The following is a 17,740-nucleotide window of genomic DNA, read 5'->3' on the forward strand; positions in this document are numbered from 1 at the left end:
CGGGGTGAGCGCTAAGAGTCCCCTTGCAGACTCTCCTCGCTGCGGGAACATGATCTATTCCCACTCTATGGGTGTCATGGCGGCATTGGCGGCTGTTGGGATTCCGACGTCGGTATCCTGCAGCCGGTATCCCGACCGTCGACAAAACGCATCTCCCCCTGATTAATATTATACTTTGTATCATTTTGCTTTGCCTTTTCATAGTACAAGTGAAAGTTTAATATTAGGGGGTAGAGAAATGGGGGAATTTATTCCCTTTTGTTTGCAAAAATAAAGAATGTCTCAGACCAATGTTACAAATTAGTCTGGGAATTCAAATAATTCCTGTGCTCAGATTACGTAATTATGTAAAGAATACAAATGGGAGAGGGCCCTGCCCTCATAGAGGTGGCCACAAAGAGCAGATCAGTGAGATACAGAATCTGGAGAGTTAGGTGGAGGGTTGGTTAGCTTAAACCCACACATATAGATAGACTGGCATAGGGGGGAAAGACACAAGGAGATGGACAAGTGTAAAAAATAGTGGGACACACGAGTGGCAGCATATTTCCATTTTTAAACTTTTTTTTGGAGGGACAGTGGATAGAAGAGATTTGGAGGAAAAATGAACTAAAAAGGAAGGAGGAACAGGAGCACATTTGTGCATAAGTATATATTGTCAGAGGTGTAGCTAGGTGCCATGGTGCCCGGAGCAAGGGTATATTATGGTGCCCCCTCTACTGTACTGAATTGGGGGCCTAGCCAACATGTTACAGTTGAAGAGAAAAATATTTAAAAATCCTAAATTGGTAACAGGGCTGGTTCTAGACCTTGTGGAGCTCAGGGCAAAAGATTTCTTTGGGTATTTCTATGAATAAAATAGGCATAGTGCACACCAAAGGCACTCAACAAAAATATAGGAGTGTGGCTTCATTGGGAAGGGCCGTGGCCACAGAATAGTACCAATTCACATTACACTATACAGTGGTGTCCGTTATTCACATTACACCACACAGTAGTGTCCATTATTCAGATTACACCACACAGTAGTGTTCGTTATTCACATGATTACACCACACAGTAGTGTCCATTATTTGTCAGAATTCGTTTGGAATTTCTTCTGTAGGAACATATTCACAGGGACTGATGTTCTCGGTACAATAGCAGGTTTATTTATACAGGGTAAAGCAGTATACAACTGTAAACAATAAGTGAAAGCCAAGAATGATTGGAGAACACAAAATGAAAGGGAGAACTGAAATTGCACTTGCAATGTTGGGAGTCGGGGAAGTACTTGGCAGTGCTGGATACTTGGGAACACACTTGTGATGCTGGGATTGGAAACTCACTTGTGCTGCTGGGGTCTGAGGGAAAACAGAGACGCTGGAAACTGTGAGTACATGGGGACGCCAGGAGACTGTGAGTACACGGACACACTGAAGACTGTGATTACATGAAGACGCTGAAGACTGTGGGAAGTTGAGACGCTGTGGACTGTGTAGGCACTTGTAACACTGTAGACTGTTTAGACACTGTAATAGGATTGTTCTGTAGCAGAATTAGCACCGTAGCAGGATGCACTTGAGCAGAGAATGCCGGGTTGCAGGATTGCACTGTAGAAGGTTAGCACCGTAGCAGGATGCACTTTAGCAGAGATGCGGAATTGCAGGATTGCACTGTAGAAGGTTAGCACTGTAGCAGGATGCACTTTAGCAGAGATGCGGCATTGCAGGATTGCACTGTAGAAGGTTAGCACCGTAGCAGGATGCACTTTAGCAGAGATGCGGCATTGCAGGATTGCACTGTAGAAGGTTAGTACCATAGCAGGATGTACTTTAGCAGAGATGCGGCATTGCAGGATTGCACTGTAGAAGGTTAGCACCGTAGTAGGATTACGGGATTGCACTATAGCAGGATCACAGAATAGCACTCTAGTAGAGTATGCAATGTATCAGAATAACAGGATTGCACTGTAACAGGATCACAGGATAGCACTGTAGTAGAGTATGCAATGTAGCAGGATAACAGGATTGCACTGTAGCAGGACACAGGATAGCACTGTAGTAGAGTATGCAACGTAGCAGGATAACGGGATTGCACTGTAGCAGGATCACAGGATAGCACTGTAGTAGAGTATGCAGTACTATGGATGATATTAGCAGTAGAGACCAGCATAACCAGGAACAGGAACTGAGGCAACCTTGGCACGATGAACTGGCAACTGGGAACCTGTGTGGCTGGCCTATATAGTGAGTTCAGGTGCTGCTCACAGCTGTGGTAACAGCTAATTACCAAGCTGCAGATACAGAGCAGAGTGCTGAGCATCAGAGCAGAGGGCGCCTCCCCATGCACGGAGGAGACACCGCATGGATCGTGACATTATTCACATTACACCACACAGTAGTGTCCATTATTCACATTACACCACACCACACCACACAGTAGTGTCCGTTATTCGGATTACACCACACAGTAGTGTCCATTATTCAGACTACACCACACAGTAGTGTCAGTTATTCACATTACACCACACAGTAGTGTCAGTTATTCACATTACACCCCAGTAGAGCTCCTTATACATTTTATGCCACACAGTAGAGCCCCCTTATACACATTAGGTAACACAGTAGAGCCCCTTATACATGTTATGCCACAGTAGAGCCGCTTATATATGTTACTCTGCAGCTTCTAATGCAGAGAAAAGAGCTGCATCAGCAGTTGGGGCAGAGATGGGTGCTGCAACAGCCAGGGCAATGAGAGGTGCTGCAGCAGCTGGGGCAGAAAGAGATGCTGCAGCTACTGGGACAGGGAAAGATGCTACAGCAGCCAGGACAGATAGACGTGCTGCAGCAGCTGAAACAGAGAGAGGTGCTGGAGCACCTGGGACAGAGTGAGGTGCTGCAGCAGCCAGGGAATAAAGAGGTGCTGCACAGCTACAAGCAGACAGTGAGATATATAAAGAGGGTGGCAGAGCTCTGGCATGTGCCGGCTGTCAGTGTCTCCTGCTGTCGCCTCTGGCCTGCCCAGTTCCCTACCTAGTCTCCAAGCCAGTGCGCACCTGTCTGCTTCTCCTCCTCCTGCTCTGTGGCTACCTGTACAGAGGCCCGCGGTATAGCGAGCTGAGGGAGGGAGGGGAGGGGGGGGGGGCAGGCAGCAGTGCGCCCTCTAACTTTTTAACTTTTCTGGTGCCTGGAGCTCGAGCTCCACTGGAGCCACCCTCGCTACATCCCTGTATATTGTGCAGCAAATGGAAAGAGTTAGGAGGGAGCGCAGGATAGGGAGAAAGTAAGACAAAGGGTGGCAGAATAGAGAATTGGTGGAAATAAAGGGATCACATTTGAGGTAGGGGATGCAAGTAGGGGAATAGGACAGCACTATGATGAGATAAGAAGAGTCAGATATGAAGAACCTGTAAGAAGCAGATTTGGGGCAATGACAAGACAAAGAGAAGGCAGAGAATGGTTGGAGCCCCCCTTCACCTCCAGACCGCAGCGGTGGTAGTATCACTACCGAGGACAACTCAGTACACTCAATACAGAGACAGATTGTGCCACAGAAACCAAATCATTCTATTTTACAGTATTCATCATTTGGATTTCGTGCATCTAAATGTCAGACAACCAGTAATAACTGTATCAGTGTGTACAGTGCATCTGGAAAGTATTCACAGCGCTTCACTTTTTTGCACATTTTGTTATGTTACAGCCTTATTCCAAAATGGAATAAATTAATTTTTTCCCCCTCAAAATTCTACACACAATACCCTATAATGACAATGTGAAAAAAGTTTTTTGAGATTTTTGCTAATTTTTTAAAAATAAAAAACTAAGAAATCACATGTACATAAGTATTCACAGCCTTTGCCATGAAACTCAAAATTGAGCTCAGGTGCATCCTGTTTCCACTGATCATCCTTGAGATGTTCATACAGCTCAATTGGAGTCCACCTGTAGTAAATTCAGTTGATTGGACATGATTTGGAAAGGCACACACCTGTCTATATAAGGTCCCACATTACACATGTCTGAGCACAAACCAAGCATGAAGTCAAAGGAATTGTATGTAGACCCCCGAGACAGGATTGTCTAGAGGCACAAATCTGGGGTAGGTACAAAATATCTGCTGCTTTGAAAGTCCCAATGAGCACAGTGGCCTCCATCATCCGTAAATGGAAAAAATTCGGAACCACCAGGACTCTTCCTAGAGCTGGCCGGCCGTCTATAAACTGAGCGATCGGGGGAGAAGTGTCCTAGTCAGGGAGGTGACCAGAACCTGATGGTCACTCTGTCATAGCTACAGAATTCCTCTGTGGAGAGATGAGAACCTTCCAGAAGGACAACCATCTCTGCACCAATCCACCAATCAGGCCTGTATGGTAGAGTTGCCAGACGGAAGCCACTCCTTGCTAAAAAGCACATGGCAGCCCGCCTGGAGTTTGCCAAAATGCACCTGAAGGACTCTCAGACCATGAGAAACAAAATTCTCTGGTCTGATGAGACAAAGATTGAACTCTTTGGCGTGAATGCTAGGCGTCATGTTTGGAGGAAACCAGGCACCGCTCATCACCAGGCCAATACCATCCCTACAGTGAAGCATAGTGGTGGCAGCATCATGCTGTGGGGATGTTTTTCAGCGGCAGGAACTTGGAGACTAGTCAGGATAGAGGGAAAGATGAATGCAGCAATGTACAGAGACATCCTGGATGAAAACCTGCTCCAGAGCGATCTTGACTTCAGACTGGGGCGACGGTTCATCTTTCAGAAGGACAATGACCCTAAGCACACAGCCAAGATATCAAAGGAGTGGCTTCAGGACAACTCTGTGAATATCCTTGAGTGGCCCAGCCAGAGCCCAGACTTGAATCCGATTGAACATCTCTGGCAGTGGCGTAACTAGAAATTTTTCTCCCCCAAGCCAAAAAATTATATGCCCCTAAAACATTATGCCACATACAGTGCCCGTGATACAGTATACCACACACCGTCATGTCTGTGACACATTATGACACACACCGCAATGCCCAGTATACATTATACCACATACCACTATGTCCGTGATACATTATGACACACACCGCAATGCCTGTTATATATTATGCCACACACCGCAATGCCGATTACACATTAAGCCCTTCAGTAAGGCTTCTAATTACTTTTAAATTACCTGATCATTGCCATGTGTTTCATGCTCTTGGTGCCAGGGGTTTTCATGCTCAGGGTGTCATGCTCATTGCCAGGGGTTTAATATGCTGGGTGTTATGCTCGTTGCCAGAGGTTTCATGTCCTGGGTGTTATGCTAGTGTCAAAGTCAGAAAAATATCACTATGCACACTGCCATATTTGCACCTCATACAGGTCCGCGCTGCGCATGCGTGCGCTCTCCCGTGCGTGCGCATACTCGCTGTTGCGGGCACCCGCAGGTGCACGGTATGTGCATTTACGGTAGAGTTTATGTGTTCGTAGCGTGCGACTCAATCGTTACATATTTTCACTATATAATGTATTTTGTAGATCATGGTCCCTTTGATAGATTCTGAAAGTTTAGTTAATATAGCATGTTCATGGACTGAGAGATCCCTCTTTGTTTGATACGAAGGGTCAGACAGGGGTCATACAGTGGTGTTTAGTATCCATCGGAAGAGTATTTAATTAGCAATATTCCGGTGTTGGTTTGAAGCGAATTAATCGCTCGTGCGAATAGTTATGGACATAAGAAGTTTATGTCCATTTACTATTATTTGCACTTACTTATCCATGCGGCGGGAAACCTAGTTTCCCACCCACCTGAGCAGTTGGAAATTGTCACAGCCCACCTGTATGAATCAACCTATGACCTTTTGTTATAGTGCGAGGACGAATTCCTGTGTCCAATGAACAATGAGATTGTAGGGACCATTGAATTGTATTGTGTGTGGGGCATAAATAGACAAGCCGATCACATCCAGCTCACTCTTCAACGGTTCTCATTGCTGATAATCGGGAGCTGGATGTCCAGAGGCGCATGCGATCGTTCCCCTTTGTGCGTAAGTTTTCTCCGCAATCATATTGTTTTTCTTGTTATTCTGAGCCATATCTCTCTATCTCTCTCTCTCTCTCTCTTCTCCTCTTTCTCTCTCGTATTCCCTTAAACGTAATAGTATTGTATTGTATTTCCTGTGTAGTTATCTGGTTAGTTAGTCTATGTTATATTGTAGTGTATGACTTGTACTGTATTATTCTTTTTCAAGTATAACATTCATATAAGGCGTTAGACCCTAAGCCCGGTAGTTGTGTATTTCTTATAGTGTTAAGTATTCTCAGAGCGTCGGTGACGCTCAAACAGCTTTTAAGTTAATAAGGTTACACTGTGTTGCATCTACACTCTATCACTACACAAAGGTTTTCCTGTATGATACATTGTTTATGGTTTAAATATAAAGGTTCAACATTGTGAGCGTCTGCGCCGCTCGTGATCTCCTCGTGGTCTCGAGCGTCCGCTACGCTGATAGCGTAGCATTACGGTAGTCGCTCACCTATAAGTGTGCCCGATACCAACAGCGTATTCTCGCGAGCATTTGTGTCGCTCGAGCGGCTCGCTCCAGATACAGCGTCCGCTACGCTAAGAGCGTACCCTTACGGTACCTCGTGCGCCAGTTGCGTACAGTGTTTCATAACCTCTTTATAGTGTGATATATAGGATACATATTTGGCTTTATCTAGTCGGCAGCCTATAGCATGCCAGCCTGTGATCTCTTGGTCGTGAGCGAACGTAACGCTTGAGCGTCTCGACTACGGCTAAGCGATTGTTACGCAACGTGCGTACCCTTACGGTACTCCAGACGTAAATAGTGTTGGTATAGTGCGATGGATCGATACCATAGGTGTGCAGTGGGGAGCCTTAGATAAAGTATTACCTCAGGAGTTACCTTGTATACAGACAGAACGAGACTTGAGATGTATATCTCCTTTATATAGTACTGAAATAGCAGGATCAATACAACAGGTTTCAGTATCATCAGCTTATCTCCTTCTCCCTCAGAGACTCTTCTAGAATAACACATGTGAGGTAAAACAAACAAGTACATAACATATGCAACAGACAAACACTACATCTCTGTAACTATACAGCGCCATCTGCTGCCCCTGTACGGTAACTACATGCATATAAACGAAACCATAGTCTGTTGTCCATATTTCAACACCCCTTCTCAACAGACTGGGTTTCTTCAGTTAGACCCATCTTTGACGTAAGTCTCCAATGTCTCTCTCTGGTAAGAGGCTTAGTCATGATATCAGCTGTCATATCTTCTGTTGGGCAATAGTTCAACTCTATAAGACCTTGTTCCTGTAGATCCCTCAGGAAGTGATGCTTGACATCAATGTGCTTGGTTCTTGGGTTCACTCTTTCTGTTTGCGCTAATGCAAGGCATCCTTGATTATCCTCATATATCTTGATAGGTCCTTCTTGAGGCATTCCTAGGTCTGATAGTAGTTGCATCAACCATACCACTTCTTGACTTAGTGTGAATGTTCCATCACCTTCTCTTGAGATTTGCATTCCCAAGTAATGCGTTATGTGGCCGAGGTCTTTTGTTTCAAACTGACTGTTTAGTTCTTGTAATAATTCAACTTCATCCCCTTCTTGTTCGAAACAAACTAGCAAATCGTCCACGTAAATTAATACATAGAACCATCTTTCCTCTATCAACTTCGTATAGAGACATGGATCTGCTTTGCTTCTGATGAATCCCTTTTCTGTCAGAACTCCATTTATCTTTGTATTCCATGCTCTTGCTGCTTGTTTAAGACCATATATACTTTTGTTCAGTTTACATACGTGATCTGGGTTCTGAGAATTCACGAAGCCTGGTGGTTGTTCCATGTATATATCTTCCTTTAGTTCACCATGTAGGAAAGCCGTCTTTACATCGAAATGTTTCACTTTCATACCCTTTATGGCTGCTGTTAGGAGTAAGGTTCTAATGGTAGTGTGCTTCACAACTGGAGCAAACGTTTCATCATAATCTTCTCCAAATTTCTGTGAATATCCTTTAGCAACAAGTCTTGCCTTGTATCTTTCTATTTTTCCTTCAGAATCATACTTGACCTTAAAAGTCCATTTACATCCTATGGCCTTTTTGTCTAATGGTAGTCTGGTCAATGTCCATGTCTGATTGTCTTCCATTGATTCCATTTCTTCTTTTGCGGCTCCTAGCCATTTCTGTGCTTCTCTTTCAGAAAAATTTGCAATTTCTTCCCATGTTGCAGGTTCTTGTATGTTAATGGCTTTTGCTTTGTAAGATAAACGTGTAGGTGCTTTTCCCTTATTTTCTCTTGAAGAGCGTCTCACACCCTCGGATGCACTCTCATGAGTGTCGCTGGTATTTGTCTTGTGTTGTGCTTCAACTTCTTGAATGATCTCTACTTCATCTGTTTCTTTGGATTTGGTGCTTTCTTCTTCTTCAGTAGAGTCTACTGGAGTTATGACATCATCTCGTGTTTCTTCTATGAATGTCACACTGTTGCTTATAATTACTTTTCCAGTTCTTGGATTTAAGATTCTGTAGCCTTTTGAGTGTTCACTATAGCCGACTAGAACTCCCTCTTCTGCTCGGTTCTGCAACTTGCTTCGTCTTTCAGCAGGAATGTAAACGAAGGCTCTGCATCCAAAAACTCTAATGTGCTTTAAGCTGAGTTTCTTACCGTGCCACAGCTCATATGGTGTCTTCCTTACTGCTTTGGAAAGTAGTCTGTTTTGAAGATAGGTGGCTGTTGCTGCTGCTTCACCCCAATATTTATCAGGTAGTCCTGAATCTGTAAGCATGCACCTTATCATTTCTGTTAGTGATCTGTTTTTCCTCTCAGATACGCCATTTTGCTCTGGTGTATATGGTACTGTCTTCTGATGCTCAATACCGAGTCCTCTTAAGTACCGTTCTATTTTCTGTCCTGTGAACTCGCCTCCATTGTCGCTGCGAAGAGTTAGCATATTCCTCTTGAACCTGTTTCTGGTCATGTTCACATAGTCTTGCAGCTTTTCAAAGACTTCATCTTTACTTTTTATTAGATAAGTGACTGTGAACCTGGAGTAGTCATCAATGAATGTCAGCATATACCTTTTGTCTCCTACGGTTCGCGTTTTCATAGGTCCGCATACATCACTATGTACCAGGTCTAGTGGTCTGGAAGCTCTGTTTTCACTTTTCTTAGGAATTGTTGTCCTTGTCGCTTTCGCTTTTATGCAACATTGACACTTCATCATTTCTGAACAGTCTGACACTTTGAGATCCCTGGCTAGGTCTCTCTTCTGCATTTCCTTTATGCAATCTGGGTGTCTGTGTCCTAATCTTCTATGCCACTTGTGAATACAGTCAGCGTGTTTCTGTGTACTCAGCTTTGCCTGCTGTGCTGCGATATCCAGACAGTATAAATGTTCTTTTATTCTGGCTGTAGCTAGTGTTTCTCTTCCGTTTTGGATAAAACACTTATTATTCTGAAACTTTACAGTAAGTCCTTTTTCTACTAGATTCTTTACTGATAGCAGTGCTCCCTCAAGCTTGGGAACATATAACACATCTGTTACGGGTATTTCTGCATAGCTGCCATTACCCTTGGAGCATAGGAATTGACCATTCCCTTTCCCTTCTGCAATGATATTTGTTCCATCTGCTAGGTAGATTGTTTCTTTATGGTTCAAATCAAGTTCAGTAAAGAAGTCCTTGTTATTTGTCATGTGACTAGTCGCTCCTGAGTCTACATACCACTTTTCTGATAATTGGTTTACTGTCGCTTTAAATGTTCCATTCCACTTGTGTGCTCCTGTATCTGTAAGTGTGGCTTTGGCTCTTTGTTTGTGTAATCTTTCTGGTGGTTTGTGCTGCTCTGTCTTCCATATGGTGCAATCTCTTTTCAGGTGACCCACTTTCTTGCATCTGAAACATGCTCTTGTTTCCCTGGTGTGTGGCTTAGTGTCCGCCATTTTAAGTGCTTTCTCTGTGTCACTTTCAGTATTGCACTCTGTAAGCTCCTTTCTGCGTTGATACTCCTCTATGAGCCTGTTCTTCACAAAGTCTGGTGTGATTTCTGCTTCAGGTCTCATTTCTAGTGCGTTTATTAGTGCACTGTATGTATCTGGTAAACTGCAAAGGAGGATGGCTACTATGTGGTTGCTTTTGATTTCTTCTCCCATTGACCTGAGCTGTATGGTTATCTCTAGTAGTGCACTGATGTGTTCTTGCATTGTCTTGCCTTTATTAAATCTCATTTGATATAATTTTCTTAATAGGAATAGTTTGCTGTTCAAACTTGCTCCTTCATGCACTCTCTGCAAAGCACACCACATGCCTTTAGCTGTACTCTCTAGTCTTATGTGTATAAGCTGTTCATCTTCCACTAGTAAACTTATAGTGGCTCTTGCCTGTCTGTCCTTCTTAATCCACTGCTGATCCTCTCCTTCAGGTCTGTCTGCATTTATAACATCCCATAAATCATCTCTGGTTAATAGCATTTCTACTTTAAACTTCCATGTTTGATAGTTCTCATTAGAAAGCTTGCTTGCAGCTAGTCTGAGATCTGTGTAATTTGCCATAACCCTTCCTTGTATAGATCTCTCTATTCTTCTGTGGTATTAAACTTGTTTTACTCACAGTTTTCTTTCCAAGGTTCTCCTGGGTTGTTTCTTGTGCGTTACACAGTCTGCTGTCTGCGCCTGCTGGGACTTGCAGTGCGACTCGTGATCTGGATGCTGCTTAGGATGCACTCCTGAAAACTTTATCTTGTACAGACTCCAGTCTGGGCCCATAACCTGTTGGTATAGTGCGATGGATCGATACCATAGGTGTGCAGTGGGGAGCCTTAGATAAAGTATTACCTCAGGAGTTACCTTGTATACAGACAGAACGAGACTTGAGATGTATATCTCCTTTATATAGTACTGAAATAGCAGGATCAATACAACAGGTTTCAGTATCATCAGCTTATCTCCTTCTCCCTCAGAGACTCTTCTAGAATAACACATGTGAGGTAAAACAAACAAGTACATAACATATGCAACAGACAAACACTACATCTCTGTAACTATACAGCGCCATCTGCTGCCCCTGTACGGTAACTACATGCATATAAACGAAACCATAGTCTGTTGTCCATATTTCAACAAATAGCGTACAGTGTTCTTAGGCCTCTTAAAGGGTTTTTAAGTAAAGATAAATATTTAGCTTTATCACTAGTTGCCAGAGGTTTCATGCGCTGGGTGTTAAGCTCGTTGCCAGGGGGTAATGCTTGTTGTCAGGGATTTCATGCACTGGGTGTCATGGGGAGTAATGCAGCCCAAACCACTCCCCGCTGTTTAGTGTGCTGCGGGCACCACTGCCCGATCCCCCCGTTGCTGCTGCCCAATCCCCCCGTTGCCGTAACCTTCAATCGCAGAACCCAGTTGGCTGTTGCAGATCTAAATGGAGTAGACATCTATCAAGAGTCCTCGTCTGTACAATGCAGCATACCAGAGGAGCAGGTACTACAGTGTGTGCTCCCTCTTCCTCTGCGGGCAGGACACAGAGCAGTAACACCTAGCACTAACTTTAACATTAATGTAGAATTGAGGGAGGTGTGAATGACATATTGGGAAAGAGTGAGAAGCATATGTGGAGGTTTGATAGGTATGAGAAAGGCATGTTGTGAGTTCTAAGTAACGTGTTCCCCTCAATAACAACAGTTTTGGTGTATATGTGAGGATTTGAGTGCATATAGATATATTTTGTGGCAAGTGGGACATGTTATTTTGAAGCAAGTAAAGGGTCTATGAGGGCATTTGGAGATCCGTGATTTGTTCCAAGATACTTTTTGTACTGTTTTATATTCTTGAATTTAAGTGTAGTGTCTGACCCATTGAGGTAGAAGGGCTGTGAAGTATATGAGGTTGCTCATCTCATGGTCTATGGCAGGCATGTCCAAACTGCGGCCCTCCAGCTGTTGAGAAACTACACATCCCAGCATGCCCTGACACAGCTTTAGCATTCTCTGACAGCAAAACTATGTCAGGGCATCCTGGGATATGTAGTTTCACAACAGCTGGAGGGCCGCAGTTTGGACATGCATGGTCTATGGCAACCATCTCTGCTACCTTTTAAACCCAGTGCTATCAGGTCTAAACTTACAGTAGTAGCATACATTTATTTTCTTACTCCTCCTCCTGTTAAAAGCCAATGTCAGACTTACAGTATCAAGAACCTTGAAGAGTAAACCAGGTCATGTTATGCTAGGAGATCCTTCATGTGTGATTTTACAGTTTGTGAGTTGTGGGGCAGGCATAGTATAAGATGCTGACATGTCTCTGTCTACATTCAGAGGAAGAACTGCTAATTAGAATTAATTTGTTGGCTATCATGATAGTCTGGGACAAGTATGCAAATATAGGTACTCGGTGTGAGGTGAGCTGCGGCCTGCGGCGCAGTCTGCAGCTCACCCCACACTGAGGCCTGCCCTGACCTGACAGCCTGCGGAGCGGCGTGCACATACCAAGATGGCGGCAATGTCTTCCTTCCTGACGGAGGGAGTTGCAGGAGGACCCTGCAGGGCCTGCACTAACAGCCTCCGAGTCCGTCCGGATGGTCCGTCTCTCCTACTCACTCGATATCCGTGCCCGTCCGTGAGTCTGTGCCGCTTGCCACATGCCGGGGGCGTACCCATCCTCCCTCAGTCACACACACATATACATAAAGCCGCCCACCACTCACCAGAGGCTCCACCCTCACCTCAGTCTAATTGGCTGGCAAATCTATCTGTCAGCCAGGCTGCCAGGCCAAGCTTGTCACTCAAACTCTCTGGAGTGGTGGCGCCCCCACGCCATGCCGGGGTCTGCGGGGGCAGTAGTTATGCCAGTGATCTCTGGAGAAATCTGAAAATCACTGTGCACCGACGCTTCCCATCCGGGTGTAGTATGGTATGCCGGCGGTCGGGCTCCCGGCGACCAGCATACCTGCGCCGGGAGCCTGACTGCCGGCATAGCGACAGTGTGGCGAGCGCAAATGAGCCCCCTGCGGGCTCGCTGTGCTCGCCACGCTGCGGGCACGGTGGCGCGCTACGCCCGCCACGCTATTTTATTCTCCCTCCAGGGGGGTCGTGGACCCCCACAAGGGAGAATAAGTGTTGGTATGCCGGCTGTCGGGATTCCGGCGCCGGTATACTGTGCGCCGGGATCCCGACAGCCGGCATACTGAAGACCACTCTCCCATCCAACCTGATGGAGCTTGAGAGGTGCTGCAAAGAGGAATGAATGAAACTGGCCAAAGATAGGTGTGCCAAGCTTGTGGCATCATATTCAAAAAGACTTGAAGCTGTAATTGCTGCCAAAGGTGCATCAACAAAGTATTGAGCAAAGGCTGTGAATACTTATGTACATGTGATTTCTTAGTTTTTTATTTTTAATAAATTAGCAAAAATCTATAAAAAATGTTCACGTCATTATGGGGTATTGTGTGTAGAATTTTTTTTGGAAAAAATGAGTTTATTCCATCTTGGAATAAGGCTGTAACAGAACAAAATGTGGAAGAAGTGAAGCGCTGTGAATACTTTCCAGATGCAATGTATGCGTTGTTATTATTATAGAGAAGCATTAGCATCTCCTTTTACAGATGATAATAATATGTGTTTTACCTGGAAAGCTTTTGTTTGCACAAAAAAGGGATGAAAGGGTGAAAGCTAGAAATATCTGTGAGATGCGACAGCAAAGTGCATTAACTGTCAGAAAGGTTACAGAACCAGAGGACATGGCCAGAGAGCCTGCATACTTCTAGGACGTGTGAGTATACTTTTATTAAAGGTACATGTTACTATTCCTTTCTACAAGGAAAATAATAATGGGAAACGGTTTTTTGTTTTTGTTTTATAGAAAAGTTTTTGGACCTTTGATTTATATTATTGGATATCTACATATTTCTGCTACTGTCACAGGCTTAGTGGACTATGGAAGATTGCTAAAAGTCAATGTTGCTGTCCTAAATGAAATGTATTTCTACACTTTTCAGGTTAGCATTGCGTTTAGACCAACCAGCAATGAAGATGCTAAAAAGCTATAGGAACAGCGCCGACCAGTAATGACATTATTAACAGTTTATTTTTTATTATACCAAATGCTTAAAGTTTAAATCAAATAGATTATGGAGGTATAATACTGTAATATACTAATTCCCCTACTTTAAGTCTTCCTATCACCTTTTATTAAAAACCACAAAGGCTGGAGTGTTTCCCAACTCCAGTCCTCAGAGACCCCTACCAGTGCATGATGGGTGTAGTAAGATATGCTGACATGAGAATGTCAATAGTCCTAATGTCAACATTGATTATGTTGACATTCATCATCTAGGCACCAATGAAATGTTGACATATTAGAATGAAATGTCAGCATAATGATCCTGGTGGCTGTAGTGGCCTCAGTATAGCTTCCAGGCCTCGGCGTTCATGTGACTGTCACTTCCGCCACACCTGATGGAGCAGCGTTTTAGTAAGTGAAGTCCCCCTATCCCAAACCCTAATCCCTACTCCTGACCTTCCCTGTACTTCTTAACCCTAATCTCCCCCTGCAGCCTAACCTTAAATTCAACATTTGACATGTCAAAATTCTGCTGACTTTGTGAGTGTCAGTATTGTTAAAGGCTACATCCGTGCATGACTTACAGATCTCCTAGTTGGTACACAGGTGTATTTCACTTGTGATACTGGGAAAATCTTTATAACATGCACTGTTAGGAGCCATTGAGGACTGGAAACACTGCATTAAGTAGTCATTTTCATTGAATTGCATCAATATTCTTCTTGATTATAAACATTTGACTCTATGCTCTATGATGTGAAACGAAGATTTTTTTCTGCAGTAAGATAATTACACCTGGGAAAGAAGAATTGAGGAGAATTGCCATTGGTAAAACTTACCTCAACAACTGCAAATGCCTTTTGGTAAGTGGAATGCATTTCCTGGAATTGTGCCAGCCAATGGCGTGCCTCACTGGGTGTCCCACCACACTCTTTCAGAAAAGCACGAATGTCCCTTCGGACCAAAGAGCGGTCAACCATGGAGGGGACTCTTCCAGGCTCCTTGGTGGTTTGCTGTTCAATCAGTTCTTCATGGGTCGGATCATCTCTTATTCTAACACGCTGGTGGAGTGCAGACCCCCCTCCACTTAGACCGCTAAGGAAGCGAGAGTTACGTAAGTAGAGGGATGAAATTCCCTGTACAGCTGTCATGGAGATTCTGGTGTTTATCACACACTATTTCCACTCTGTGACATGTCAAGTCTTATTGTCCGGCACTGTATTATATTCTGGTCTCTCACACTGTCCCTCTAATACTTTTTTCAGTCTCTTAAACTTTGGTTTTAAGGTCAAGCCTGTGACATCCCAGGGGTGTGGCTTGGCTGTGATAAAGAGAGATGGACAGAGGTTATAGGAGAAGGACACAGCCCTTCAGAACTAGTCAAGTCCCTCTATAGACGTCATCACTCCACTTTTGTGCCTAGGAAATTTTGCAATAGATTTATGTTTTTAAGTAAATTGCAAGTGTAGATCGGAGTGAGGATTTAAGTAGGATTTTAGCTTTCATAATGTGATCTTAGAAATAAGCTGTTTCCCCTTAGTGTGCTGTTCATGAGTGTGATTTATAGTAACTATTTTGTAGCTCTGTATCTTTTTCCAGAGCAATATAGTATATTGCATTACTTACGATATGTGATTGATTAGACATACATACACAAATTCGTGTGTGTGTGTGTGTGTGTGTGTGTGTGTATGTGTGTGTGTGTAAACAATCCAAAAAAACAAACTATATTTTTCTAGCAATGGTGTAAGTAGAAAGACAATTCTATCTATCTGAACAATCTCTCTATCTATCTGTCTATCTGAACAAATTGTACAGCTGCTATGTGTAAAAACAATATGTACCTTTACAACTGTCACACATATATAAGTCCTAAAACAGTCATTAGTTGGAGCTTTAGTTGAAAATAAGCTTTTTTGTCTTATCAGTAGAAAGCTGATAATGATTTACTGTCAACAGAGATGAATCAATGCAAGGTTTCATGCAGGAGGGGTAAAGAGCAACCTGATCCAATTTGGCAGATCCTGGAAATGAACCTTGGATTTAAAATGTGCTGCTGCTTGAATTAAAATGTTTTGTTGTAATTGTATTACTAGCTAGATGTTTTAATCCGCTATACCGTCGCCGTACATATACAGTATGGGGAATTACTTTCTGGTTTAAATAAATTAAACCCTAAAATGTCATAACCAGCCATCACCAATTTACATCACCAGTTACATACACTATATTTAAATGAATATGTCCACTCCCTGTGGAGTCCTTTTGGATTTATTTCTGTTCATTTTGATCAATAAATTGCTAAAATGCTATTATTGAGGGGACGATCTGAATAACAGGGTCAATGTCTAAAGCCAGGAGTGCCGACAAGTGGGGTGAGTGGGTACTAATTACTTGGGCCTGGACATGTTGGAGAGGGCTAGCACAGTGTTACTCCCAAGCATTGCACATAGGGGGTCATTCTGAGTTGATCGCACGCTGCAGATTTTCGCAGCACAGCGATCAGGTTACTACTGCGCATTTGTATGCACCGCAATGCGCACGCGCGTCATAGGGGTACAAACAGCATCGTTGCTGTGCAAGGCTTCTAGCGACTAATCCATTCGCACAACCGATCGCAAGGAGATTGACAGGAAGAGGGCGTTTAAGGGTGTCAACTGACCATTTTCTGGGAGTGGTAGGGAAAACGCAGGCGTGTCCGAGCGTTTGCAGGGCGGGTGTCTGACGTCAATTCCGGGAGTGCTTTGCTTTGCCCAGGTCCTACAATGCTGTCAAGACGTCTTCAGCCCATGTTTAGCCCATAATAAAAAATGGGTTACTTGTTCACAATTTTTTTTGTAGAGGGATCCTACGACTCTCTGCCGTTTGGCTCCCGCATTACACATGCTGAGTCTGAACATGGAGGCATATTAACAGTGGTAGTTATCACTTTGCTTCTATCCACTAGCTCAGACAGAAGCTCAGTCCTGGCATCCCTACTTTAATATATGCTTGTAATCATTTTCATGTCCACATTTTGAGTTGGGTGGAGATTTTCATTTATTTCACACTGGTAGCCAAATTGGCTAGAAACAGCCCTGCTCTTACAGATCCTACATTTAACATAGAGGACAGAGAGCAGAAGCAAGACAGCATCTGGTTATCAAATGTTGCACTGTACATGATAAATGTAGAAGATAATATAGGGCCTTATGCAGCATGGGTTGGAGATGCATTGCCATATCATTCTCCCAACTCGTGCTGTAGTGCGCACATGCATTAGTGGCAATGCGATTGCGTGGGCTGTCATATTGCGGTCACATTCCGGTACCGCAGTATGATTGCTGTCACATTCCGGTACTGCAGTATGATTGACAGTGGTGGGCTTTGGGTGGGAGGCATTGCGGCATTGGGGGGTGTTCTGTCAAAAATGCAGGCGTGCTAAGCTGCTGAGGCGATTATATTGAAATTGCATCGCTGCCGGGTATTTACATGCTGCATGCCTTGCCCTGTCCTTGGTGACCCCTAGCATGCGATTGCAGCCAATTGCAGTTTTGGTAAAATAGCAAAACTACAACTGAAGCTGGATAAGGTCCATAGTACCCGCTTTACTGACTGGTATAGAATTACAATCAGGGCAATTTGTATTTTGTATTTTACAAACAGCTGTAACAAATACCTGACTTGAGTCACATTTGTGGCAGTTTGTAAAGAA

At 43.8% G+C, this 17,740-nt stretch overlaps 1 protein-coding gene across 1 annotated transcript in view; it reads right to left on the reverse strand.

Moving 5' to 3' along the window:
* The window catches only part of NAGS (N-acetylglutamate synthase), a 71,005-nt gene extending 55,693 nt beyond the window's left edge, over nt 1–15,312 (reverse strand). Inside the window, exon 1 of the mRNA XM_063959894.1 lies at nt 14,886–15,312. Coding sequence (XP_063815964.1) covers nt 14,886–15,197 — 312 coding nt within the window. The 5' untranslated portion in view covers nt 15,198–15,312. The remainder of the gene's footprint in view (nt 1–14,885) is intronic.
* Between the last annotated feature and the right edge of the window lie 2,428 nt (nt 15,313–17,740).

This window comes from Pseudophryne corroboree, chromosome 3 (assembly GCF_028390025.1).
Source record: "Pseudophryne corroboree isolate aPseCor3 chromosome 3, aPseCor3.hap2, whole genome shotgun sequence".
Taxonomy (NCBI): domain Eukaryota; kingdom Metazoa; phylum Chordata; class Amphibia; order Anura; family Myobatrachidae; genus Pseudophryne; species Pseudophryne corroboree.